The 22,130-nt window shown below is 55.2% G+C and overlaps 2 protein-coding genes across 3 annotated transcripts; both read right to left on the minus strand.

The window, feature by feature from the left end:
* Positions 1–402: 402 nt before the first annotated feature.
* Positions 403–9,471, minus strand: Nat8l (N-acetyltransferase 8 like). Its single transcript, XM_032916259.1, has 3 exons — positions 9,070–9,471; positions 7,744–7,908; positions 403–5,537 (listed from the first exon to the last, which is right to left on the minus strand). Exons 1-3 carry the CDS (start codon positions 9,434–9,436, stop codon positions 5,170–5,172), a joined length of 900 nt encoding a protein of 299 aa, XP_032772150.1. The 5' UTR covers positions 9,437–9,471; the 3' UTR covers positions 403–5,169.
* A 5,430-nt stretch (positions 9,472–14,901) lies between these two features.
* Positions 14,902–16,512, minus strand: C11H4orf48 (chromosome 11 C4orf48 homolog). 2 transcript variants are annotated; one of them, XM_032916718.1, is made up of 4 exons: positions 16,376–16,512; positions 16,046–16,188; positions 15,802–15,890; positions 14,902–15,013 (listed from the first exon to the last, which is right to left on the minus strand). In XM_032916718.1, the coding sequence occupies exons 1-4, from the start codon at positions 16,495–16,497 to the stop codon at positions 14,948–14,950; spliced, it is 420 nt and encodes a 139-aa protein (XP_032772609.1). In that variant the 5' UTR covers positions 16,498–16,512; the 3' UTR covers positions 14,902–14,947. The 2 variants fall into 2 exon arrangements, with proteins under 2 accessions (XP_032772609.1, XP_032772610.1); XM_032916719.1 differs by having other exon boundaries at positions 16,301–16,390.
* Between the last annotated feature and the right edge of the window lie 5,618 nt (positions 16,513–22,130).

Raw genomic sequence — 22,130 nt, forward strand, 5'->3', positions numbered from 1 at the left:
TGCTGCTAGGCCTGAGGCAATCCCACCCCTCCACCCTCACCACCACTCCACCCCCACCACCTCTCCACCCTACAGCCAAGTTGTCCTATAGTCTGGCTGCTGCCTCTATATCTACCATGCTTAGGAAATCATGAAAGGCTACAGCCCCTAACCATTCCTGGAAGAGAGAAACTCAAGCCCCTCTTCCCTAGTGGGGGAGAGAGCATCATGGGAGGTGGAGCTTGGTAATAGTTTTGGGAAGGGGCCTCAACTCCACAAGGATACCAAGGCCCTAACCTTGCCTTAATGATTCCACTCCTGCTCCAGTGTCCAGCTCAGCCAAACACAGGCATAAAAAGCCCAGAGAAAGGGAAAGCCAGTACATCCACCCCAGGAGGTGCCTCAGAAAAGCACAGAGCCAGGTTCCTTCAATTCTGGTTTTATTGAAAAACAGCAGCATTGGGGGCCGTGCAGGCAGGGGCACACACCCACTTGGGCCCCCAGCCTGTCTTCTTGGGAACTCGGCTCGTCACCTGGCCCTAGGGGCTATTTTGGCACATCCTGGGGTCTCAGGACACCCCCACCCCATCATGGGCTCACAGTACAAATTCAGGAACAAACCACAACAGTGAGACCTACCACTGTGCCATACCCTCTGCACCCTGGCCAAACCCAGTCCGTGTCCTGTCCAAGGGGCCTCCAGCTCCTCTACCCTCCCCTCAGCTGTGGGGGAGAGGACAGAGGTGAGGACCAGCAGAGGTTCAGCTGGCCTGGTGGGGTTGTGCTACATTCACATGGAGCCGGGCAGGGCAGGGTAGGAATGGGCATAGTGAGAGACAACCACAAGACCCTGCTTCTTACCACAAAGTGCCTCCCAGATCAGAAACCATCCCCACAGGTTCCCTCCCACTGCTACTCATGTGCACATACAAACATACACATGCACACATTCATACATGGATGGAGATGCCCACGCATACTCACACCAGCTCACACACATGCAACACACGAATGTGATTTCTTGGGCACATATAGTCACATGAGCACATGATCACAAATGGCATGTGCTTGTGTGTGTACGTGCGTGCACCTCAGGTCAACTCTCGAAGGCTGCCCCTTGGGCCTGACAAGAAGATGGCCTCGTGGGTGCTGCACAATTCCTACACACACACACACACACACACACACACACACACACACACACACACACACTCACCATGCAAACACATACTCTCAGATGCACATACTCACATGTGCACAGATGCACATACACGATGGGCATGCACATTTATGCAGGTAAACCCCTTCTTTAAAATGGCTAATTATTGCTGTTTTAAAAAAATACATCCAACAATGGTAAGTCAAGGCTCATCTTCCACCAGCTTCAAGCAAGTTCCACCCACTGTCACGGACCCCTCCCTTGCTGGAAGCAGTGATGGCAGCACCAAAGAGCAGCACAGCTCAGGGTCTGCCCCACATCCAGCATACAGTGTAGCCAAGAGACAAGGACAGAACCATCGCTGAGGCCACAGCGGACCAAGAGGGCAGTAGCAACAGGTGCCAGCAGCACTGCTACCATGGACAGAGAGACACAATCATCTCAGGTCAACCCTCTCAGCCTGCCCCTTGGGCCTGACAAGATGGTCTCATGGGTGCTGCACAGTTCCTACCCAGCTAGAAGGTCACATCCAGCCCCCAAGAAGCCTGGGACACTAGCAAAACCCAAAAACTTTTGTACCCAGGCCTCTAGCCACAGGCTCAGCTCTGGAAGCCAGCTCCAGGAAGCTGTGACCATGGGGCTACCTGGGGCTGGGAAAGGCAAATAGGAATGGGCAGCATGTTTTCCAGCAACAAGTGATGGTCCTATGGTCTGTTGAGTCCCAGGCACCGGGCCAAAACCCAAGCTCACCTCAGGTGTATCCCTGATTCTGTTCTCTCACCTATCCCCTTATCTCAGGAAGGGCAACTGTGCAGGATGGGAACTGTCCAAGCCCCTGAGACTAACCTGTTATTCATGGGGCCTCCTCGCCAGAGCCAGTCATTTACCACCTCAGCCAAGTTAGCACATCCCTCAGCTGCTGCCCAGCCTCAGGACAGTGCTAGAGTGAAGGGTAAGCACAGCGGTAAGATCAGGACATGGAAGGGGCTGCCGTGGCCACCAGGGCATGGCCTCACTACACTCAGGACTGTGCTGCCCCACCCTTCACGCAGCAGATCTTTGCACATGCAGGCCAGCCTCTTAGCCATACAGCAGAGACTAGGCATCTGCAGAGACATACCTGGCAGTGGGAGCTGCCAGGGGACAGTCAAGCAATGGTATACCACATCTATGCTGTAGGGTCATCCAACACTGGCATTCTATCATCCCCCTCCCCCCGCCCTACTCTAAAGCTTCCGAGCAAATAGGACTCCTGGAAGCCACAGATCCTGAGCACAGGGCCCGACCCTAGGCTGGCTCCAGAGTACAGGTGCTGGCCACCTCGAGTGCTTGGAGGCCAGAGGGAGGGAGAGATGGCCAGCAAACTCAGAGGAGGGCCACCAAGCACATGCCCACCAAGTGAAGCAGGGAGGAGGAGGGTCTCCACAGAGGTAGAAGAAACATCAGAATCTCAACAAACGGAAACTTCACATCAAGTGCACATATGCAGAGCACATAGCTCTGGCTGGGATGATGGAGTGGACATGGCCAGGCCCAGTCATCAGTGCACTCGGCTTCCTCCAGCCCAGGGAGACAGGTATGTCTCCAGGGCCTCAGGCCCTGCCAAGCTACGTACTGCCTGGTAAGGCTCCATCCTGGTGCAGCTGGAACCTACCCCACCATCCATTCCTGGAATCTCTACCAAGTCTTGGCAGCGACAGAAGGCAACGAATACTCGAGAGCCCAGCGCACTTCCCTTTATCCATGGGTTGTTCAGAGGGAAGAGATCCCCTTGAACAGATAGGTGCCAAGAGGCCAGAAGGACCACACCTCCCCACAAGTTCCTAGGATGGAGGAATCTACTATGAGCTCATCCCAGGTCAGTATCAAAGAGACATGGTGGCTACAGGGTCCCCGTGCTCTGTGCACATGTGATCCCAGTGCTCTGCCATACCTTCCAACCCCAGACTGCAGGCCCCAAGGCACAGGATCAGAGAAGCCTTGGCAGCTGCTGGTGTCCAGCAGACCCGGCTCCCACTTAGGCCCACCCAGGCCTCAGACACCAGCAGTCCCTACACCCCCACAACAACTAAAACTAGCCCCGAGCCGAGACCAATCCAAACAGAAAAGAGAAAAAAGGCACAACTGTTTGTTTTCCATTTTGCTAAAACACTTTACGTCTGTCTGTATAATCCAGATTAACAAAATCTGAGAGCTGCAAGAAAATAGGGTGCCGATTTCTGTACAGTCTACAAAACTCCCATCCCCAAGTGGGGACCGGGCACCACCAGGGAGGAATGTACAGGGGAGAGCGGGGTCTGTACAGTGTTCTGCAAATGCCTCAATTGCTAACAGGACAAAAGGCCCCTCAGGAAGCTGGGCTTGTTCCACCAACTCATTAACTCTAAAGAGCCTTTCTAACATTGCAGCCTTGGTGCCAGGGGCCCAGCTCTATGGTCTACCTAGCCTGCCACTCCTCACCCCAAGCCCCACACAGGAGTGTATATGGGCCTTTATGCACCCCCTGCACTAAAGCTAAGTCCAAGTTTCAGCTGGCGCATGAACACTGCCAGCTACTGCCTCTCCCTGTCCTAGGCCATCCCCACCCCCATCTAAGCTGGATTCTAAATTGGACCTCAAAAAGGAGAAACGAGGAGAAGAGATGGCCTAGCAGAGTAGTCTGTAGTGGGAGGCTGGACCTACCCCAACCACCAGCTCCTGCCCCCAAGGCAGTGCCCAGCTCTTCCTATGAGGCTCTCAGACCCTCCAGTCCCCTCAGTCCTGCACACAAGGAGTCAAGGGGCAGCCTGAGCCTCATAAGCTTTGTGTTGTGAGAGCACTTTGGGGGCATTTACACTAAATTAGAGTCTCCTTCCATACTTCAAAATGAAATCTTCCACCTACCCGGCCACCCACCCCCATCAAATGGGGCCAGAGACCGTGCATATGCTAGCACCACACAGATGTGTGTCTGGAGGCTCAAACTACCATTTTGTCCCAGGAATTAAAGTCATGCAGAGTGCTATTCTGTCTACGTAACTTATTAGAGAATGGGTTGTTTCAGGCTGGGAGAAGCTGTGGCAGGCATTGCCAACAACAGCCTGGGCTAGTTACATTCACAGGGCAGACCCCACAGACAGCATGAGGCCATGGGACCTCAGGCAGCTGGGAGGTGGCCACCTGATCTAACAGGTGTTGGGGGAGGTGTTCCCCCTCCCCATGAAATCCCCACCATGCTGTGCAGTGGATTGCTACAGGAGCCAGACCCAGGTGACCAGCCAAGTCAGCCAGAGCAAGGAGGCACAGGGACCGAAAAGGGAAAGAGGTAAGATGATTTCAAAGCAAAGCAGGAGTGGATAGAGCCAGGTTAGGCCAGGCCAGGCCCCACCAGAGAGCAGACAGGGTCAGGCAGGTAGGCCCTCCAGAGGCCAGCTCAGGACAGGACAAGGGAGCTCACCAGCTCAGGCCTGAAGTCCAGGCTGGGCGGGCAGCGGGGCAGGGGGCTGTGGCATGCGGCATGCTGCAGCCAGGCCATGTCCTTAGCATGCACAGGGCAAAGCAGGGCCTGAGGCCAGCTTGGCCTCCCATGGGGCAGTGGCTGGCCAGCCCAGCAGACCATTCTTCCAGAGGCCAATAGCTGGGCCTTAGCCTGGCTGGGGCCAGGGTTCTGCTCCTTGGGGGGGTTGTTGTAGAGGTTCTGTGCTTGATGGGCAAAGCTAGTCCTTCCCTGATGGAGGCAGGCTGGGCAGCTTTGTGGATAGTTCAGATGGTCCACAATGCTACTCTTCAAGGCATGATGAGCCACTCTGATGGGCTGGGGAGGCAAGGGCCATGGCTGCAGACAATCCACCCCACCAGAGTGCTGCTGATGAGCACTCTGGACTGGGACCCTGTGGCCCCAGAACCAGCCAGGTGGTGAACCAGCAGGATGCTGAAAAAGGAAAACCCAAACAAACGCCAAGGTGAGCATTGGAAAGCAAGGCCGCACTAGGCAGCGAGCAGGAGGGCAGAGGTGGACGGGGGCAGACAGGGTGGTGGGCAGGTGGTGGTGGTCACTCCTCGCGCAGCTGCAGGCGGTAGCGGTGGTAGCGGACCTGGAAGAAGAGGCGCTCGGCCAGCGAGAGGGTCATGCCAGGCAGCACGTAGTGATCACTCGCGCCCATGTGTCTGAAGCCCAGTGACTCATAGAGCTTGTGGGCGGCCACCTTAACGGCTGTGGTGCCCAGTACCACTGCAGAGTAGTTGTGCAGCATGGCAAACTCCAACACCCTCCTGCCCAGGGCCTTGGCGATGCCTTTGCCGCGGAAGCGCGAGTCCACGGACATGCGGAGCAGCTCCACTGTGTTGTCTTCCTCATGGGCCCGAGCCGCCACGATGCCCACAACGTTGCCGTCCAGCACAGCCACCCAGAAACAGGAACCTAGGAAGGACATGACAGTCAGGAACACTTTGCATGGAAGGCTGCAATGACCTCAGAGCTGCCCATTCCAGCTGGGTGCCAAGTCAAGATATCACAATGATGCTCAATCCTCCAGTACCCAGATCCACCTTTTGGCTCTTTTGAACACCACAGGAGGCCATGATTTAGGATAACCTGCCTCGTGTACACCCTCTGAGCAGCAAGAATACTCCTCAAGCCTCAGTCCAGGCCAACCTGCCCAACTCTGCATGACAGGATCCCACATCACAAGCAGACACCATCAGTTCCAGCCTGAGTCTCTTTTATCCTGACCAGAATAGTAGTTGGAGGTGCCTAGGAGCTGGACAGGCCTTGATGAAGCAGGTTCCTAACCCCAGACCACCTGAAAAACCACAGACAACCACAGCCAGGGCCACAGGGTAGAATATGTCTTGCTGACATACTCTGAACCCCAGCCCTTGGCCTGCCGTACTCCTCCCCCAGTATCTTTGCAGGGATAGAACTGAATGAGACCCAGAAGAACGGTTTTATAACCCAGTGAGGGACTACAGACAGCCACACCCCCCCAACCCCAGTAACCCAACCTCCACAGGCAATGAGCCAGGCCAGCCATCCCCACCTACAGCGAAGCCATCCCACCCTCACCCCTACAAGAAGGGAAAGGGTGAGAACAAGGAGTTTGGATGGGAGAAATGCCGAAGGGCACAAGGCATGGGGAATCCGGTCACCATCAACTACAGGTCCACGGTCAAGGGAATACTCAGAGACTGTTCTGAAAGATGACGGCTCAGGGACTGTAGGAGAGAGGGAGCGTCTGGCCTAGCCAAGAGAGTGACTGTGCTGTGTGTGATCTGGCCTCCCTTGGCCTTACCCACCCCACCTCCAGCCTCCTTCAAAGGACCACATGTCCCCCAAACACTCTGCACCTGTATTTGTCCTCACCCAGCAGCACTCCTTCCTAACTTCTCACCTCTTAGGAAGCCAGGTTTTCCAGGGCAGACTCAGTGCTCTACAGCTGAGGGTGCTGCCTGCCCGCCCTCCACCAGTATAGCAGAGAAAGCTGCCAACTCATGGAGGGCCCTGGTCCCAGAGCCTCTAGGACTTCCCTAACCCCATAGGCCAACTGCCCTCTTACCAGCTGCCCTCACACCCAACCACACAACCAGACCAGAGGTCAGGACTCCTCCAGTACCCAGTTGTCACTCCTCCCGGGCTTTGTTTCCCAACTTGCATAAGAATTTCCACAAATCTACACAGCCCAGTTAGCTGATGTCCAGTATTAGCTTTTGTGGGGTCCTGCAAACCTAGCAGATGTTCAAGGGTTAGCAACCCTGGAGGGGCCTGCAGTTCAGACAGAACACAGGACAGGAACGTCTGACCACACCCATCTACTCATGCTATCTACTGAAGCCCGCTTCAGCCATTTTCCACCTTCTCTTCCCAAGCAGAGGCAGGTAGGTCGAGGGCCCTGCAGAGGACTGGAAGCTGTATTTGAATATGGGTAAGGACTGACGAGAACAGCAGGCACCAAGGCCAGCTGAACAGGACACTGGGGTACAGGATGGAACCACTGAGGAAGAACAGGCAAAAACTATAGCTGGCAAGGCCAGAGCAGCTGCCCTTCCTTGAAATAGACCTGGTTGCTGCTGGCCAGTCCCCTATGCTCAGCCCTTCACATCCCCAAAATGTCTCTCTCTTCTGGTTCCCACAACCCAGCCTGCTTCATGGCTTGCCTGGGAGAGAGACCAGTCTCCAGCTCCCATAGACCAGAGTCCCAGACTCTCTTTGTACAGAAAGCCTTGGGCTCTGGGATAATACCTCATGGTTCACTAGTCTAATCTAGCCAGGAGGCCAAGTAAGGCCTGGGCCCTGCTCAATCACCTGCTCCCTGGGACACCTCCTGTGCCACCCAGGATTCCCCGGCCCTGGGGCACTCTGGGCTGGCTCAGGATCCAGCCAGGACTTCACCCCCAACATACAAACAAATGGCAGGTCCCAGGAAAAAGTATCCAACGGAGGACACGGTGGATCTAGGCCACCAAGGGAAGGACCTCTTTCTGGCTCTCCCCTGCTGACACTCCACCCTTAGCTAGAGGCCTCAGTCATTCAGAAGGCTCAGGACATCAGGATCTCATAGCCTAGGCACTCTTGTGTCTGAAGGTGAAGAGGGAGGGAATAGGCAGAGTTGGAGCATTCCAGAACTCACCAGGTGGCTTCATGTAGTACTGCTCAATGTCAGCCATGTCCGTGTGCAGCGCACACTCCAGGTAGGCCAGAATCACCTTGCGACTGTAGTAGTAGCGCAGGGCCAGGAGCCCGGCCGGCACCAGGCATGTCAGCAGCAGTGAGCGGGTCACAGCAAAACAGAGGGCTGCAGGCAAGGGAGCACAGGTGAGGTGGCAGGTGCAGAGGGGCACACGGCCAGGCTGGACACGGGCAGGTCCCGCAGCACCCGGAGTCCAAACCACCTTGGTAAATCAGTGCTTAGGGATGCTCCCCACCAGGGACTGTTTCTCTGTGTAGCAGTCATGGCCGCAGTCCCTCTCTACGCTTCCTCATTTCCAAGCTCTCTGGCGTAAACACCTGCTACCTTCACAACCTGAAACAAAGGTCCACAATACAGCCTAGGCCAGACCAGTGCTGGTCAGCCCTTGGTTCCCCCAGTTTCCAAAGGAGCTCCTGCCTGCTCCACCTATCCTGGTGCTAAGTCAAAGAGCTGGACAGAGACACCAGGGCACTGCCTAACCAAGCAGGTCATCCTGCGCGGCCGGGCTGTGAAGGAATCCAACTAGAGCCCTCCCTGGGCAGCTCCGGAGCCCACTAGGCTGACAGAGTCAGGCAACAAGCACCACACTGTTTCCAACTTCATTTATGCTGTGGAGGAGGAAAACGCGCAAGAGCAAAAGTTGCCTCCTTTGAATGACCTTGGGTGAGTTGCCTCAAGCTCCTCATCTGCAGAATGGGATGGCATGAAATGGGAGGGGGTGTGCTTCAAAACAGCAAAGGGTACCCTCCCTGTAGCCCTGACTCTGGCGAACAGTCTCCCTGGCTCCCCGCGGAGCTGGCTGTCTTCCCGTCATAAATTAGCACTTGAGCCTCAGGCGGCCTCCCCCGCCCGCAGATTATATATAGTTGTCGCGCCGGGCCGCAGCTGCAGCGCTACCTGCCCTGTCACGCCGCCCCCACCCGGGATGCCCCGCGACGGAGAGAACGGGCGCCGCGGACTGAGTTGCCAACCCAGTGTTTCCCAGTCCGCAGCGCCCTGCACTCAGCCCGCGCCGGTTCCCACGCCCGGCCCAGGCCCCTTGGCCGAAAGCCCGGAGCGCTGCGCCGCGGGTGCATCGGGTCTCCTCCCAGCCGGTTCAGCGCACCGACGCGGCACCGGGGCTCCGAGATGGGGACCCAGAAGGAAGGCAGAGAGAGTCTAGCGCGACGGTCCCCGGAGGGGTCCGCTGGACCGGCCCGCTGGAGCCGGACCCGGAGCGGGACTGCCGCAGCCCTGCCGGCCCCCCGCCCCGCGCGGCGCACTGACCCGCCAGCAGGGCGTAGAGCAGCTGGGTGCGCGGGTGCTGCCGCAGGCCTCGGAAAGCCGTGTTGGGGATGCGCTCCAAGATGCCGTCGTAGAAGATGCGGCGCGCCGCCTCCTGCTCGGCTGCGCGGAACTCGCGGATGCACACGCCGCGCCCCTCCGGCGGCCCTGCACCCCCGGTGCCTCCGTGGGGCTGGGGACCTGCCGCGGGTGGGGGTGCGGCAGCGGGCCCGGGCGCGGCGGGCAGCGGGGGCCACATGGCTCCGGCGGCGGCGAGCAGCGCGTCCTTCTTGGCCCCCGGCAGTGCCTCATGGTCCTCCGTAGCCACGATCTTCGTCTCGCAGACCATGTCGGGAGGCCCACAATGCATGCACCCGGCCGGGCGGCGCAGCGCGGGGACGCGAGCCGGCGGCGGCGGGCAGAGCCCGAGCCCAGGGCAGGGCGCGGCGCCCTCGGACCCGCGGCGGCGGCAGCGGCGGCAGCAGCTCAGGGGCGCAGGGCGGAGGCGGCGGGCGGCCGGGGCGCGCGCAGGGGAGCTGCGCCGCATTTTGGAGAAGTATTTATAATGCAGCGGCGCCGGTGCAGTCGCGGCGCCCAGGGGTCCCGCAGGGTCCTAGCGTCCACTGCATTGGCTGCCGAGGGTCACCATGTGATCTCGGGGGTGGGAGCAGACGCCGCCTCCGCGCCCGCCCGATGGCACACTTGGGCTGCGTGGCTGGCGGACCGCGGGAGCACAGCGGGGCCGAGCGGAGAGCATGCGAGGAAGTGGTCTTCAGTGAGCTGCGAGTGAGCGGCAGCAGGGACAGGGTGCTCAGAGAGACGCTGCGTGGGGGGCTTGAGGCTCGCCCGGAGGACGGCGAGTGATGGACGCCTCCCACCCCGCCCCTGAGCTCCCGCAAAGCTGCCGCTGCGCTCGGGCCGGCGTTCCTGCGGCAATGAGTCCTCTTCTTCCGCGGCCGCTGTCAGTAGTCACGGAAGTGTCTCCATCTCCCACCCCTTTGTCTGTACGCGGCTCCGGGCCGAAGTCCTCGTAAGGGGCACCATGTTCCCTTGGCAGGCGCCCTTCGAGCCCGCGGCCGGGGCCGAATGAACTGAGAGAGAGTGAGGACGCGGCTGAAATGGGGTATAGTGCCCGCGCTGCCTGACGCAGGGCCGAACCCCACCCCACTCCAATCTGACACGCAACCGCTCCCGGCAGCAGACCTGCGGGATTGCGGGACCCCTCCCGGCTCGGCCCCCGCCTTCCGTGGCTCGCGCATGCGCCCCGTGGCCTTGGTGCAGGTGCAGCGGGGGCTCGCTTCTGAGCCGCGGTCTCATAGTCCCCCAGAGCAAGACGTGCAGACGCAGCAGACTGGGCGCGTTTGGAGTGGGGAATGCGTAGTGGCATATCCACTTTCCTAGGTCACGGGGATGGGCACCCCCAAAGCCGAATTCATTCACGTGTTCGCGGAGACTGACGTCTCCGGGCCAGAGGACCCTCAGTCTGCGTTATGCCGCACCATAGTTGGATCCAGCAGAGCGGCTAAGGTCACCTAGAGACTGAAGGCCTGTCTTGCAAACGGAACCTGGAGTAGGATATGGAGATTAAACAGAGTTGTCAGCGCAAGGGGACTGCGGAGGAGAGGACCAGGCTAGAGAGGATTTCCCTCACTATGTTTTCAAGATACGGGGGTGGAGCTGGGGGTTAACTGGTCCCAGCGGCGACCTTCCTAGACTCTGATGCTAAATCTCTAGATACTTCAAAGGAACTCACTGATAGTACCGGAACAGGCTAAGGGCCCTGAACAGCCACATTGACCTCTCCTGGATCCTGAGGTTGGCTGGGTGGTCTGCAGGAACAGTGCCGGCCTGTAAGGGCTGAGGGCAGTCAGACAGAAGAGCCCCGGGGAAAGTGAGGCTAGGCATTGAGGACCCATCTGGTGAAACCAAGTAGAACTTACTCAGGACCCTAGGTTTGAGGGTCACTGGAGCCTGTAAGCCTTAGAAGCAACAAAGTGGCCTAGAGCATCGTTCCACCCCCTGACCAGAGCTGCTCCTTCGTTTCTTGCACCTCCAAGTCTAGGGGCCTTGTAAGACTCACATCAGCGCGACCTGAATGCTCCCTCTCAGTTCTGCAGAGGTCCCTTTCCCTGGGTTGCCTGACAATTCCCTTCATTGCCCCAGTTCTTCTATAATCATTTGCCCCCATGGCCATGATGGCAGCCTGCGCTATAGGCAACACATCAGAACTGTCTGGAAGTGTGGAAGGGCCAGGATTGGAGCCACGGACAGACACTTTGAAGGACTTGGAACCTCATAGATGTTACCGTGGGAGTTGCGCAAACAACAGGGCAGTCCATGGCCCCGGTTAGCCCTGTTCTCCTTCCTGTTGTAGGGCGCCCTCTGCCGTTATCCTTTAGGCCATTCTTGGGTGGCATCAAGTCCTCTTTAAGAAAGTAGCAGCCTAGAGTCACTACCTCACCTGAGCTCCCCCAGGAAGGCTTACACACTCCTCTGAGGAAGACTCAGGAGACCCAGCTTGGCTTCCTCACACCCTACAGCTGAATGCCTGCCTACAGCCCAGCAGGGGTGAAGACGTCGGTCCAGATTTCAGAGACAGAGTGGGGACCGGTGCCCTGGACCCTACACCTGAACATTTATGGGTCGAGATACTTTCTTAGTAGGGCAGCCCTCCACCGACGGTGTGTTCTCTAAGGATGTTGAGGACAGAGGACTTACATTTGCCTGGCATGGCTGTCCCAGGGTCTGTTGGGGGAAGAAGAACCCCATGCTGAAAATGTGGAGAAAAGGAGTGGATACTGGAAAGATCCACAGCCAAGGTAATCTTGGGAAATGGTCCTGGGCTAGATGCTGAACGATATAAGCCACTGAGGACTGGGGGGAGGACAGGAGCCTTTAAGAGGGGGTGTAGAAGAGCCCAAAGTACAGAGAAGAGAAACAGGTCCAGCATGTCACTAACAGAAGCCACCAAAATGGGAATTCTGCAATAATATTTCCAGACTCAACTCACTCTGAGTGGGAAAAAAAAAAACTGCCTCCAACAGGCTCCACCCTCCTTAGAAAAGTCTCCTCAGCAAGAGCCTCACCTCTTCAGGGCCAGCTGCTGCAGGGGCATGGCATTATTGCAGCTGCAAAGTGAACTCTCTCAGAAGCCATCCCCACACCATCACTCATCCTTCCTCTGAACACAGATTGAGAGTCCCCCACCCATGATGGGCATGACCAACTCAATCCCACTCAACCGTGGGCTGACAGAAAGAAAAACAGTCTAGTGCTCCTTAGGAATCAACCCTACCCCCCCTCCCAAAGCTACATGAAACCCTGCGACCCTGCCACAAAAAAGGGAGGGACATAAGGGGCTGACTTGTGAAGCAGGTCATCAAGACTGAGGTGACTTGGCATAGAGGAGAGCGAGTATGGGTAAATATGAGGGTGCTCCTGTGTCCAAGGCTTGGGTTCAGTGCTCAACAATAAGCAGACACGGAGGTCTGTTAGCCCAGGGAGGGCTAAATCTAAGAAAACAAATGGCATCTCGGAAAGAAAGTGCATGCCTTGTGCTTGACCGTAACCTGAGCTACGTTTAGTTAATCTGAATGTCACATTAAGACAAACAGCAAGGCTGCACTGTGGATCCAGGGCAATGCGGAGCCCTTAGGAAAGGCTAACCCGTTGCCTGGTAACTGCTAGACCTCTCCATCGCTGCTCCTTCCAAGAAACTCAAGTCAAGCTTACCCACCAGTGACCCAAAATACCAAGTCTGCTGGTACGGTCCTGGTGTTTGCTTAACCACAGTAGCATGAAACACAAGCCACGCTCATCTCCCTAGAGCCCTCAACACAACCCCCAGAACGTGCTTCATCTTTCCTCCTGTCTGCTCTTCTACTCCGAGGTCCCTCGCCTTACCTCAGGGTCTTCTCAGCTCCTCTTTCAATCACAGAGAACTCAACAGTTTAACAGTTCCACTCTACTTCCTCTGCTCCAGGTCCAAGTGCTTGTCCTTACAGCTGCATTGACCTGTCCCTCTCCAAATCCTCCTGGCTCTATTTTCTTTCTTCCTTTTTTTTTTTAAGGTCGGGGTCTCTCTCTGTATAGCCCTTGCTGTTCTATAACTCACTATGTAGACCAGGCTGGCCTTGGAGATCTGTCTGCCTCTCCCTCCAGAGTGCCAGGATGAAAAAAGTAGGTGCCCACTACACCCCACTTCTATTTTCAAATACATCTGGGCCCTAGCCTCCATCCATGATGGGTGCAACTCTCTCAAGGGCCCATATTATCCTCTAGGCTATGTAGTGTCTCTAGCAACCACAAGTACCCTGTTCTCACAGACCTAGAAACTGCTGGCTCAAAACCTCACAAGGCCAGAGGGATGACTTGACCTAAAAGTGCCTGCCAAGCCTGACAAACTGAGCTCAATCCCTGGAACCCACAGTGGAAGGAGACAATTATCTCTCCAATTGTCTCCTGTGCACACATATGTGCACACACACAATTTCAAAGACACTATAAAGTCCAAGGAGGGTCACCTGCCAAGCTTCCTCTTCTCTTTCCTTCCTCAGCTCCCTGTAGCCCCAGCTCCTGCTGGATGGGCTACCAACCTCCTGACACCTTCATCCTAGCCTTTCTGTCTGATTCTACTTTATACCATAGGCATGCCCCAAAAGAAAACTGTGCACCATACTTTTTTTTGGCTATTTGTCCCAAGGGCTAACCTAACAGAATCCATAAAATACAGGACAGTTAATTTTGAGTCTAGGGTAAACAATACCTTTAGTGTAAGTACATCCTGTAAACATTGTATAAAGGGTACTAAAAAGTGTTGTTTCTGTATTTGACTGGTTAGATCTGGCAATCTACACCCACCAGGCACATTCCTGGTCTCTCCTGCAACAAGGAATGGTCAGGACTAAAATCAACCAATGGGACATGAGTATACGTCCACCTCCATTGCTCAGGAAGAACCCAGAACAGAATCCTGGTTGGTGCAACCCACCTGAACAGTGCTCAGGCTGAAGAGCCACCAAAGGTCTCAGCACTCCCCCAACAATGCTCCCCCACCCCCATGATTTAACTCTTTGTGGGACATGGGGCTAATCAAGGAACAGGCAGGTACTAAGGTCCTTGCCTTAGACACAACCCAGACAGGCCATGGTTGTGTCTAAGGCAAGGCAGGTACTAAAACCTCAGCCCCTGATGTTCTCCTGAAAGGGCTTCCAATAGTGTGTGCACATGCCCTATCTTGATTTAAGGGGGGAAACTTTTAATTTCACTTGCACAAACTTTCCAATAAAAGGAGAGAGCCCCCTCACTTTGTCTGAGGTTTGCCTGCTAGGCATCTAACACACATGTGCAAACATAAAAGGGACCACTAACTCCCATTCAGAGGTCAAGGTGCCCAGGAGCCAAGCCTAGGGCTGCAGATAGAACCATGCATACTGCTCTCCCTCCTGGAAGGTTTGCCCACTGCCTGCTGCTCCCTGGTGTTCCCTCCTGCAGAAGCCCCAGGTTAGGGTTCCAGAGCTCGGCCTCCACAAAGCCATGCCCACTCCAGTACAGAGAGGCCTTAGGGAACTCAGAGGGGACAGGCCAGTATCACGACCCCCTGACCCCCAAACAAGAGCATGCTGGCTGAGGCAGGTCTGAGATGGCCAATTCACTTCCCTGTCAGCAGCAAGTGTTTGCATGGACAGGCAAATGCGCCTCGGCAAGGTGCTTCTATGGGACAAACAGCTTCCTCTCACCTGTAACAGAGAAACCAAGACCTAGAGAGGACTCTAACAGGGCCACATGGGGGAGGAGGGGTCTCTGGTGGCCAGAGTAAAACACAGGACACAGGCATTGCTAGCAGGCGTTTATTGACAGGGAACATCACTGGCAATGATCTTCAGCGTCCAGCTGGCCAGCAGGCACACAGAGCCCGGCGCTCAGCCTGCAGCAGGAGGGTCTCCGTCTGCAAAGGAACCAGAGGCAGCAGAAAGACAGGTCAGAGCTCTTAACTGGACACCTTCCCAGGCCTTCCTGGTTCCTTCACTTTCATCTGGGTACCCTGCGGGGACTTCCGGGCCTCCTCATCTTGCCTCTCTGTGCCCTTAGGTGCCTTATCACCTCCATTCCCTTCAGAGCAGCTCCCATTGCTGGAGTCCCTCCTCACACTCATCCCTACGCCAGAACAACCACTCCAGCCATCTTTCAACTCACATCTATACTCAATGCATCATGGACTCTCACCCCACAACCCACAAAACAAGTGGATGCCTGCTCACTGGGAAGCGGAGAGAGACACCACTGTGTGGAGTACCCTTCTGACTGTCCCAAAGGGGCTGGGTCTAGATGGGATCTTTCCTTCCTCCTGCTTCCAGCAATTCTCTTTACAAGAAGGTCAACTCCCTGGGCTACACCCCAGGGATTGAGAGATCCAAGTTCACCCAACCTGTGAGGACTTAAGACTCCAGGACAAACACCCAGATCTCTTGGTCCAACTTAGCTTTCCGTTTCTCTCACACCATAGCCTCTGTGCCCCAGCCTCAGTTTCTTATTCTGGGCTCATCGCTCACTGGAAATCCTGGTTTAAGAATATATATATTCCTGGAGTACACAAGTCACAGGACACAATGCCCTGACACCTTGGCGCAGGGCATGGGGCGTTTTCAGGTGAGACCTAGGCCCAGATCCCTAAAGTGGCTACATCTTGGGGTGCCTACCGGTCAAATCCAGACCTCCCTGACCTTGTGTACTTACCCGTGCGTCCAGGCTGTAGGCGGTTTTCCGTAGGTCCTGAAGGGCGCGCTGCATGAATTCAAATGCGTGACAGTCCACGCACGGACGGCCTGAGGGGACGCGAATCAGCGTCACGTGAGGGTGGACAGGCTGAGCCCCTGCCAGGGCGTTCCGGTCCCTGTCCCCCGCCCTCCAGTTCCCACCTAAGAAGTGACCGCGTAGGAAACAAAGACGCCTCCCGCACGCCCCCTCCGCAGGCACCTACTTTGCGCGGGGACAGCGCTCCCGGCGGCGGGCTCAGCGCGGGCGCCTAGCAGCGCCAGGCTCAGCAGCAGCAGCAGCAGCAAAGTCGGCGGCGACAGCAAGGACCTGGGCGCGGGGGCCATGGCAGAGGGAGCCCAGGCCGCCCTGCAGCGAGTAGCGGTCAGCGGCGCTGCGCACCTGGCTGCACCCCGGTCCACTGGTGATGCCCCGACCACGCCCACCCACAGCCCGCCACCCACAGCCCAGCCCTACTCACGTATCCCGCGAGCTCAGGTGCGCTTAGCCCAGTCCCACCCTGCCGGGGCCCCCGCGGACACCACCCCACCCTTACCGCGGTTCACAGAACCGCGAACAGCAGCGCGGGCGACTCGGGAAAGACGGACCGCGACCCGCACGCGCGCGCATGCGCTCGAGCGGACCCCACCCGGGGGCCCCCCCTGACGTCGTCGTCATGGAAACGCCGCGGCCGCGCGCGCTTGGCTCTGGTTGCCTTGCTTCTGTGCGAGGCTCCGTGGCGCAACCGCGTAGGGGTGCAGCGGAGGACACGGGAGACCAGCTGAGGGTGCCAGCCGCGACCTCATCACTCTGCCTGCGCGCTCAGTCCTCGGCCAGCACCTGTTCAGGCCCCGCATGCTCCGCCAGATCCTCCCTGCGGCCTGGGCGCTGGTTCTCCACCGTGACCATTTACAGTGTCTGGCCGCCGCTGATTTCTACCTCGGGTCCATCCAGGGCTCATTCGTAAGGGAGACCAACCCTGGCAGCCAGACCTGAGCCGGCGGGAAATCGCGCGCCCAAACTGAGGGAGTGCGCCTTTCTGAAAGTCCTGACTAGAACCTGGGAGCCTCGTGATGGGTGTGGGGTGTGGGGGTGGGGGTCAGAAGAGGGCCTGGGGCGCTGCGCCATACTGGTTTGTCACTGTAGTGCCCTGCCCTGTCACGGTGTCTCCACCACCGTGCACAGCCGCGTCCGCAAGCTAGAGGAAGTCGTCTTTCCTCGGAAAGCAAGGCTCTGGAGAGGGTGTCCCTTCTGCAGCTTAGGCACATAGTCTCCCTTCCGATCTGTTTCATTCCAGGATCTAGACTGACCATGACCATGAGCCACGCTGGAAGGTCCAGGTGAGTCACCCCGCAGTTGATTCTTCCCAGGCACACCACACACACAGTCTTCAGAAAAACCGCTGAGATTTCTATTCAGATCACCCAAACATGCCCCCAAAGGTCACCGCTGACAGGACGGAACTGTGCTCAAAACCACTGGACTGCCCAGGGCTGAGATTGCAGATGCCGGACAAATTGGCGTATCTCCAGGTGGGATCTCTTCCGTGAGTTTCAAAATTTGAGGCTCTAGTTTTATGCTTGGGAGACCCTCGGTAATATATTCTGGGAAATATATTGGTCACCGGGATGCCAAGTTAGACAGACAAGTTAGGGTAACTATTAAAGGACTTAATTAAGCAAGCCCAAGGTCATTTTGACTCTCAGTCTCCTCAGTCACCACCGGGCTCCATGGAGGTTGTACCTCGGTCACTTACAGCAGTTAGCTGAGGCAATGTCTTCAGAGAACTTTAGTTCACACAAACCTGTCTGCTCCTCTCCTTTCTCTCTGGCTTCCACTCTCCTCCATCCTCACCCAGCCTGCTTCTCTCCCCTCCTTCATCTGTCTTCTTGGGGCCAGCAACGGACAATCCTTTACCCCAAGGATTTTGACCCTGGCTAAGTGCCCCCCCCCCGCCGCCCCTGCCTCTCTCTCCATCTGGCCTAACGTTCTCCAGAGACCATGGTGATCAATCAGAGGCCGGCAGAGCCACGGAGCCCCTCCCCGCAAAGCTTGCACATCTTGACTTGAAGAATAGTGACTTCTCCCAATATGGTGCTAAGCATCCCTGTTCCTGGGGCTGATGGTGGGGCTGAGTTCCTCTAAGCACGGCTGGCCACTCAGGGCCAGTCAATACAAAGTGGGTTGGGACACACTTAGATTTAACCTGGATTTAGTTGAGACATAAGTGCTGTTGAGTTCTTGATCTTTATGTGGGAGTTGGAAGCTTTGGAGGTTATATCGTTAATCTGTGCCTTAGGTTAAAAGACTAAGTTTCTGAAAAGCATTTTTCCTCCTGTTGATATTGCTCAGTGGTAGAACACTTGCCTACTATGGGTGATCCCTGGGTTCAATACTCCTATACCAGAAGGGAGGGCCGGAGGGAGGGAAGGAGAGAAGGGAGGACGGAAGGAAGGGAGGGAATGAAGGAAGGAAGGAAGGAAGAAGGAAGGAAGGAACAAACATTCCTCTTGGTTTACTTGCCTTAGTGACATATGATCCAGACTCAGGAGACAAAGGAAGGTCAGCCCCATATATAAAGCAATCTCTACATCAGCCTGAGCTATGGTGAGACCCTGTCCATCTCCCCCCCCCAAAAAAAAAGTTTTGGTATACTTATTTTTTTATCTAAAGAAATTTTCTTTTGCAGGGTTATTAATAGTTTGCGAGGTGCATGTTAGAAATGCTGATAAGATAAAAACATAAGCTATTGGTTAAAAAAAAAAAAGAGAGAGGCCAGCATAGAGCTAGAGACATGGCTCAGTACTTAAGAGCACTGATTGCTCTTCTGAAGGACCTGGGTTCAATTCCCAGCAACCACATAGCAGCTCACAACTGCCTGTAGCTCCAGTTATCGGGGACTTGTTACGCTCGTCCTCATATAGACACTCGGGAGGCAGAGGTAGGCAGATCTCTGAGTTCCAGGCTAGCCTGGTCTACAAAGTGAGTTCCAGAAAAGGCAGTGCTACACATAGAAACCCTGTCTCAAAGAAACCAACACACACGCACGCACACGCACACACACACACACTCACACACACACACACACAGGGAAGGGGTGTGAAAGTACTTGCTGACAACCTGGGCTGCATTCTGGGAGCCACATAGTGGAAGGAAGGACCCGAGTCCTACACGTTTTCCTGTGACTTCCACAACCTGCTCCCCACAATAAATATGTGTAAATTTTAGTAGGTCAAAGGAAGTCTTACTGTGTGAAGTTCACATGAAGGTTGAGATATACTCTGATTTGAAACATGTTAATCTTGTGCATGGAACTTTTCTCAGAAAAGAAAGAAAACACAAGTGGCAAGTGGTCCTGTCAGCTGACTGTCAGCCAGCAGGAGACATAGCATGCTGTGGTGATGGTCCCCCTCAAATACCCTGCTGCCTTGCAGGCTCTAGGCTAGCCCATCCCACTCGGCCATCCCACTTACCCCAGAGCCACCCTGCCATTGCCCACCTGCCACCAGCCCAGGTGGGCCAATCTCATAGGAAACCAGTTACAAAAGGACAACTTAGGGCCAGCAAGCTGGGTCAGCAGTGAGAACTGCTTCCCACGTGTGGTGGTTTGAACAGGAATGGCTCCACGAGCTCATACATTTGAATGCTTGATCATCCGAGAGTGGCACTGTTTGAGAGGAATTAGGAGATGCGGCCTTGTTAGAGGAAGTGTGTCACTGGGGGTGGGCTTTGGGGTTTCGAAAGCCCAAGCTAGGCCCGGTGTCTCTCTCTCTTTCTGCTGCCTGCCGATCTGGATGTCGAGCTCGAAGCTACCTCTCCAGCACCATGTCTGCCCGTGTGCTGTCCTGACGACAGTAGACTAAACTAACACTGTAGGCAAGCCCCAATGAAATGCTTATTATCGTAAGACTTTCAGTGGTTATCATGTCTCTTCACAGCCATAGAACACTGACTAAGACATCACAAAAACCTTGCTACCTGAGTTCGATCTCTAGAACCCATGGCGGAAGGAGAGAGCTAACTCCAGAAAGTTGCACTCTGGTCTCTGCATGCACACACCTATGCTTGTGCACACACATCATACACACCCCCCCACCACAATAGAAACTCCTTAAAAATGAAGGGAAAATACACCGTGACTCCCTCACTAGAGGTCCCAGAGTCTTCAATCCCATAGAGACAGGAGTGGACCCTTGGTGGGTGCCAAGGGTCATATAGAGGAGGAGTATCTGTGCCTGGGAAGGTTACAGTTCTGGACACAGAGACGGTGATATTTGCACAATCATGTATTAAGGCCACAGAATGAGATACCTGAAAAGGCAATATATTCTATGTGTTTTTACCATATATTTTCTTTTGTTCTGTCTGTTTTTCAAGACTAGGTTTCTTTGTGTAGCCTTGACCGTCCTGGAACTAACTCCATGAACGTGGCTGGCCTCAAACTCAAAGAGATCCACCTGCTTCTGCCTCCCAAGTGTTGGAATTAAAGGCGTGCACCACCACTGCCTGGCTCGTGTCTTCATGTATTTAAGACTTCTGTGTTAGGACCACCATGCTTGGTGGCAGATGGACAATGGCAGTATGGTTCTATTTCAGCTGAGGTAAGCAGGATGGCTAAGGGCTCTGGAGAGGAGACAGAGGAGTCTGAGAGGAGCCTCTCAGACTGTGTCACATCCATGCTGTAGTTTGTGATAGAATCTCATTCCTTGCAAAAGCTGAGTAGTATTCCACAATGAACGGGTCATGCCTTGTGCCTTAGTTACTGTTCTGTTGCTGTGAAGATACACAACCAAGGCAACACTAAAAAGAAAGCATTTCATTGGGGCTTGCTTGAGGGGTAGTTCATTATCATCATGGCAGGAGGCAGGTGGCAGTCAGGAAGGCATGGCGCTGGAGGAATAGCTGAGAGCTTTACATCCTGGTCTGCAGGCAACAGGCAGAGACAGACAGACAGACAGACAGACTGGGCCTTGTGTGGACCTTTGGAACCTCAGGGCTTATCCCTAGGGATATGCTTCCTCCATCAAGGACACACCTGCTGATCCTTCCATACAATTCCTTCGTTGTAGGTTAAGCATGCAAAATGGCCTATGGGGGCCATTTTCATTCAGACCTTGCCCTACCTGTGTGGAAACATTACCTGTCAATAAAAGGGCTGATCAGCCAATTAGCTGGGAGAAGAGATAGGGCAGGACTTCTGATCCCAGTGAAGGGGTCCAAAAGGAGACCAAAGCATAGAGGAGGACCACAAGAAGAAGGTTTGGAGAGACCAGGAGGATTCACTGTGAGATCGCTATGAGAAAACAGCCATGAGGACACACATGGACCAGAACAAACCAGGGCAAGACTCCGATGCAGCTAATGGCTCATTTGGCTATGCAGTAGCAGCCTGGTTGGGTTATAATGGATTGGAATCTGCCCAGCTGCAAGTGCTTGCAGCTCTTTTATTAACCAATCCGAGGTGATGGAGAACAATTTTTATATAACATTGAGAACAGAGATGCTTGACCATGCCACCATCTAGACTGCAACCAGATGTCTGGATAGAAACCAGCGTCTGAATACCCAGTGTACAAAACCAGCCTCCCCCATCAGGATTATGTAGGGAAGAGCCTCTTAGGGAGGGGAAGCCTAGTCCCTGGACTGGAAAGTTCTGGGCGTGCCAGCCATACCTTGTAACAGGTAGGAACTGGGGGATGCTGGGAGAACCTGGGGGTTAGGTACATTTTGCTGGGTTAACTGGGCTCAGCTGCTTGTTCTGGGTCTGAAATGAACATCTACCACCTCTAAGACCTCAGTCGGGCTGGATTTACAGAACATGGACCGTCGGAGGGTACCAAGCCATGCTACAGCAGGCGTATGTGAGCAAGGAAAGGGGAACCTTCAAATACAGCTACATTGAGAGCCAGAGCTTCAATACAGGAGCCTGGGGTCCACAAACATTAGTCCACAGCATCCCTGCCCTCTCTCTTTCAACTTCCATCATCTCGTTTGTTTTTAGACAGTGTCTCACTATGTAGGATCCTAGTTGACCTGGGATCTCACGCCTGCTTCTGCCCTTCCAAGTACTGGATAAAGACCTGTGCCACCATACTCAGATTCCTCTCACATTTTATAGGATAAGCTGACAGTTGTATCCAGTAACTCCCAAGGCTTGGGGGGGGGTGACATAGAAATTTCTGGTTTCTTTGAAAACTCAGTTATGTCATGTGATGCTTTGTTGGGGCAGACAGGGGAAAGGGTGTTTTGCTGAAGCGGACACATGAGAGGACACATGGTGCTTAGACATAAATATGACCTGACAGACAGTG

The sequence above is a fragment of the Rattus rattus genome, chromosome 11, assembly GCF_011064425.1.
Source record: "Rattus rattus isolate New Zealand chromosome 11, Rrattus_CSIRO_v1, whole genome shotgun sequence".
NCBI classification, from domain to species: Eukaryota; Metazoa; Chordata; class Mammalia; order Rodentia; family Muridae; genus Rattus; species Rattus rattus.

What these genes read in the sequence shown, in the direction of transcription:
- Nat8l (XM_032916259.1), bottom strand. Translation starts at nt 9,436, where the DNA reads ATGCATTGTGGGCCTCCCGACATGGTCTGCGAGACGAAGATCGTGGCT. An exon ending in GCTCTACGCCCTGCTGGCGG is followed by an intron (nt 7,909 to 9,069) that starts GTCAGTGCGCCG and finishes CCTTGCCTGCAG; the next exon opens with CCCTCTGTTTTGCTGTGACC. An exon ending in GTACTACATGAAGCCACCTG is followed by an intron (nt 5,538 to 7,743) that starts GTGAGTTCTGGA and finishes TGTCCTTCCTAG; the next exon opens with GTTCCTGTTTCTGGGTGGCT.
- C11H4orf48 (XM_032916718.1), bottom strand. Translation starts at nt 16,497, where the DNA reads ATGACGACGACGTCAGGGGGGGCCCCCGGGTGGGGTCCGCTCGAGCGC. An exon ending in TCGCGGTTCTGTGAACCGCG is followed by an intron (nt 16,189 to 16,375) that starts GTAAGGGTGGGG and finishes TACTCGCTGCAG; the next exon opens with GGCGGCCTGGGCTCCCTCTG. An exon ending in GAGCGCTGTCCCCGCGCAAA is followed by an intron (nt 15,891 to 16,045) that starts GTAGGTGCCTGC and finishes GCGTCCCCTCAG; the next exon opens with GCCGTCCGTGCGTGGACTGT.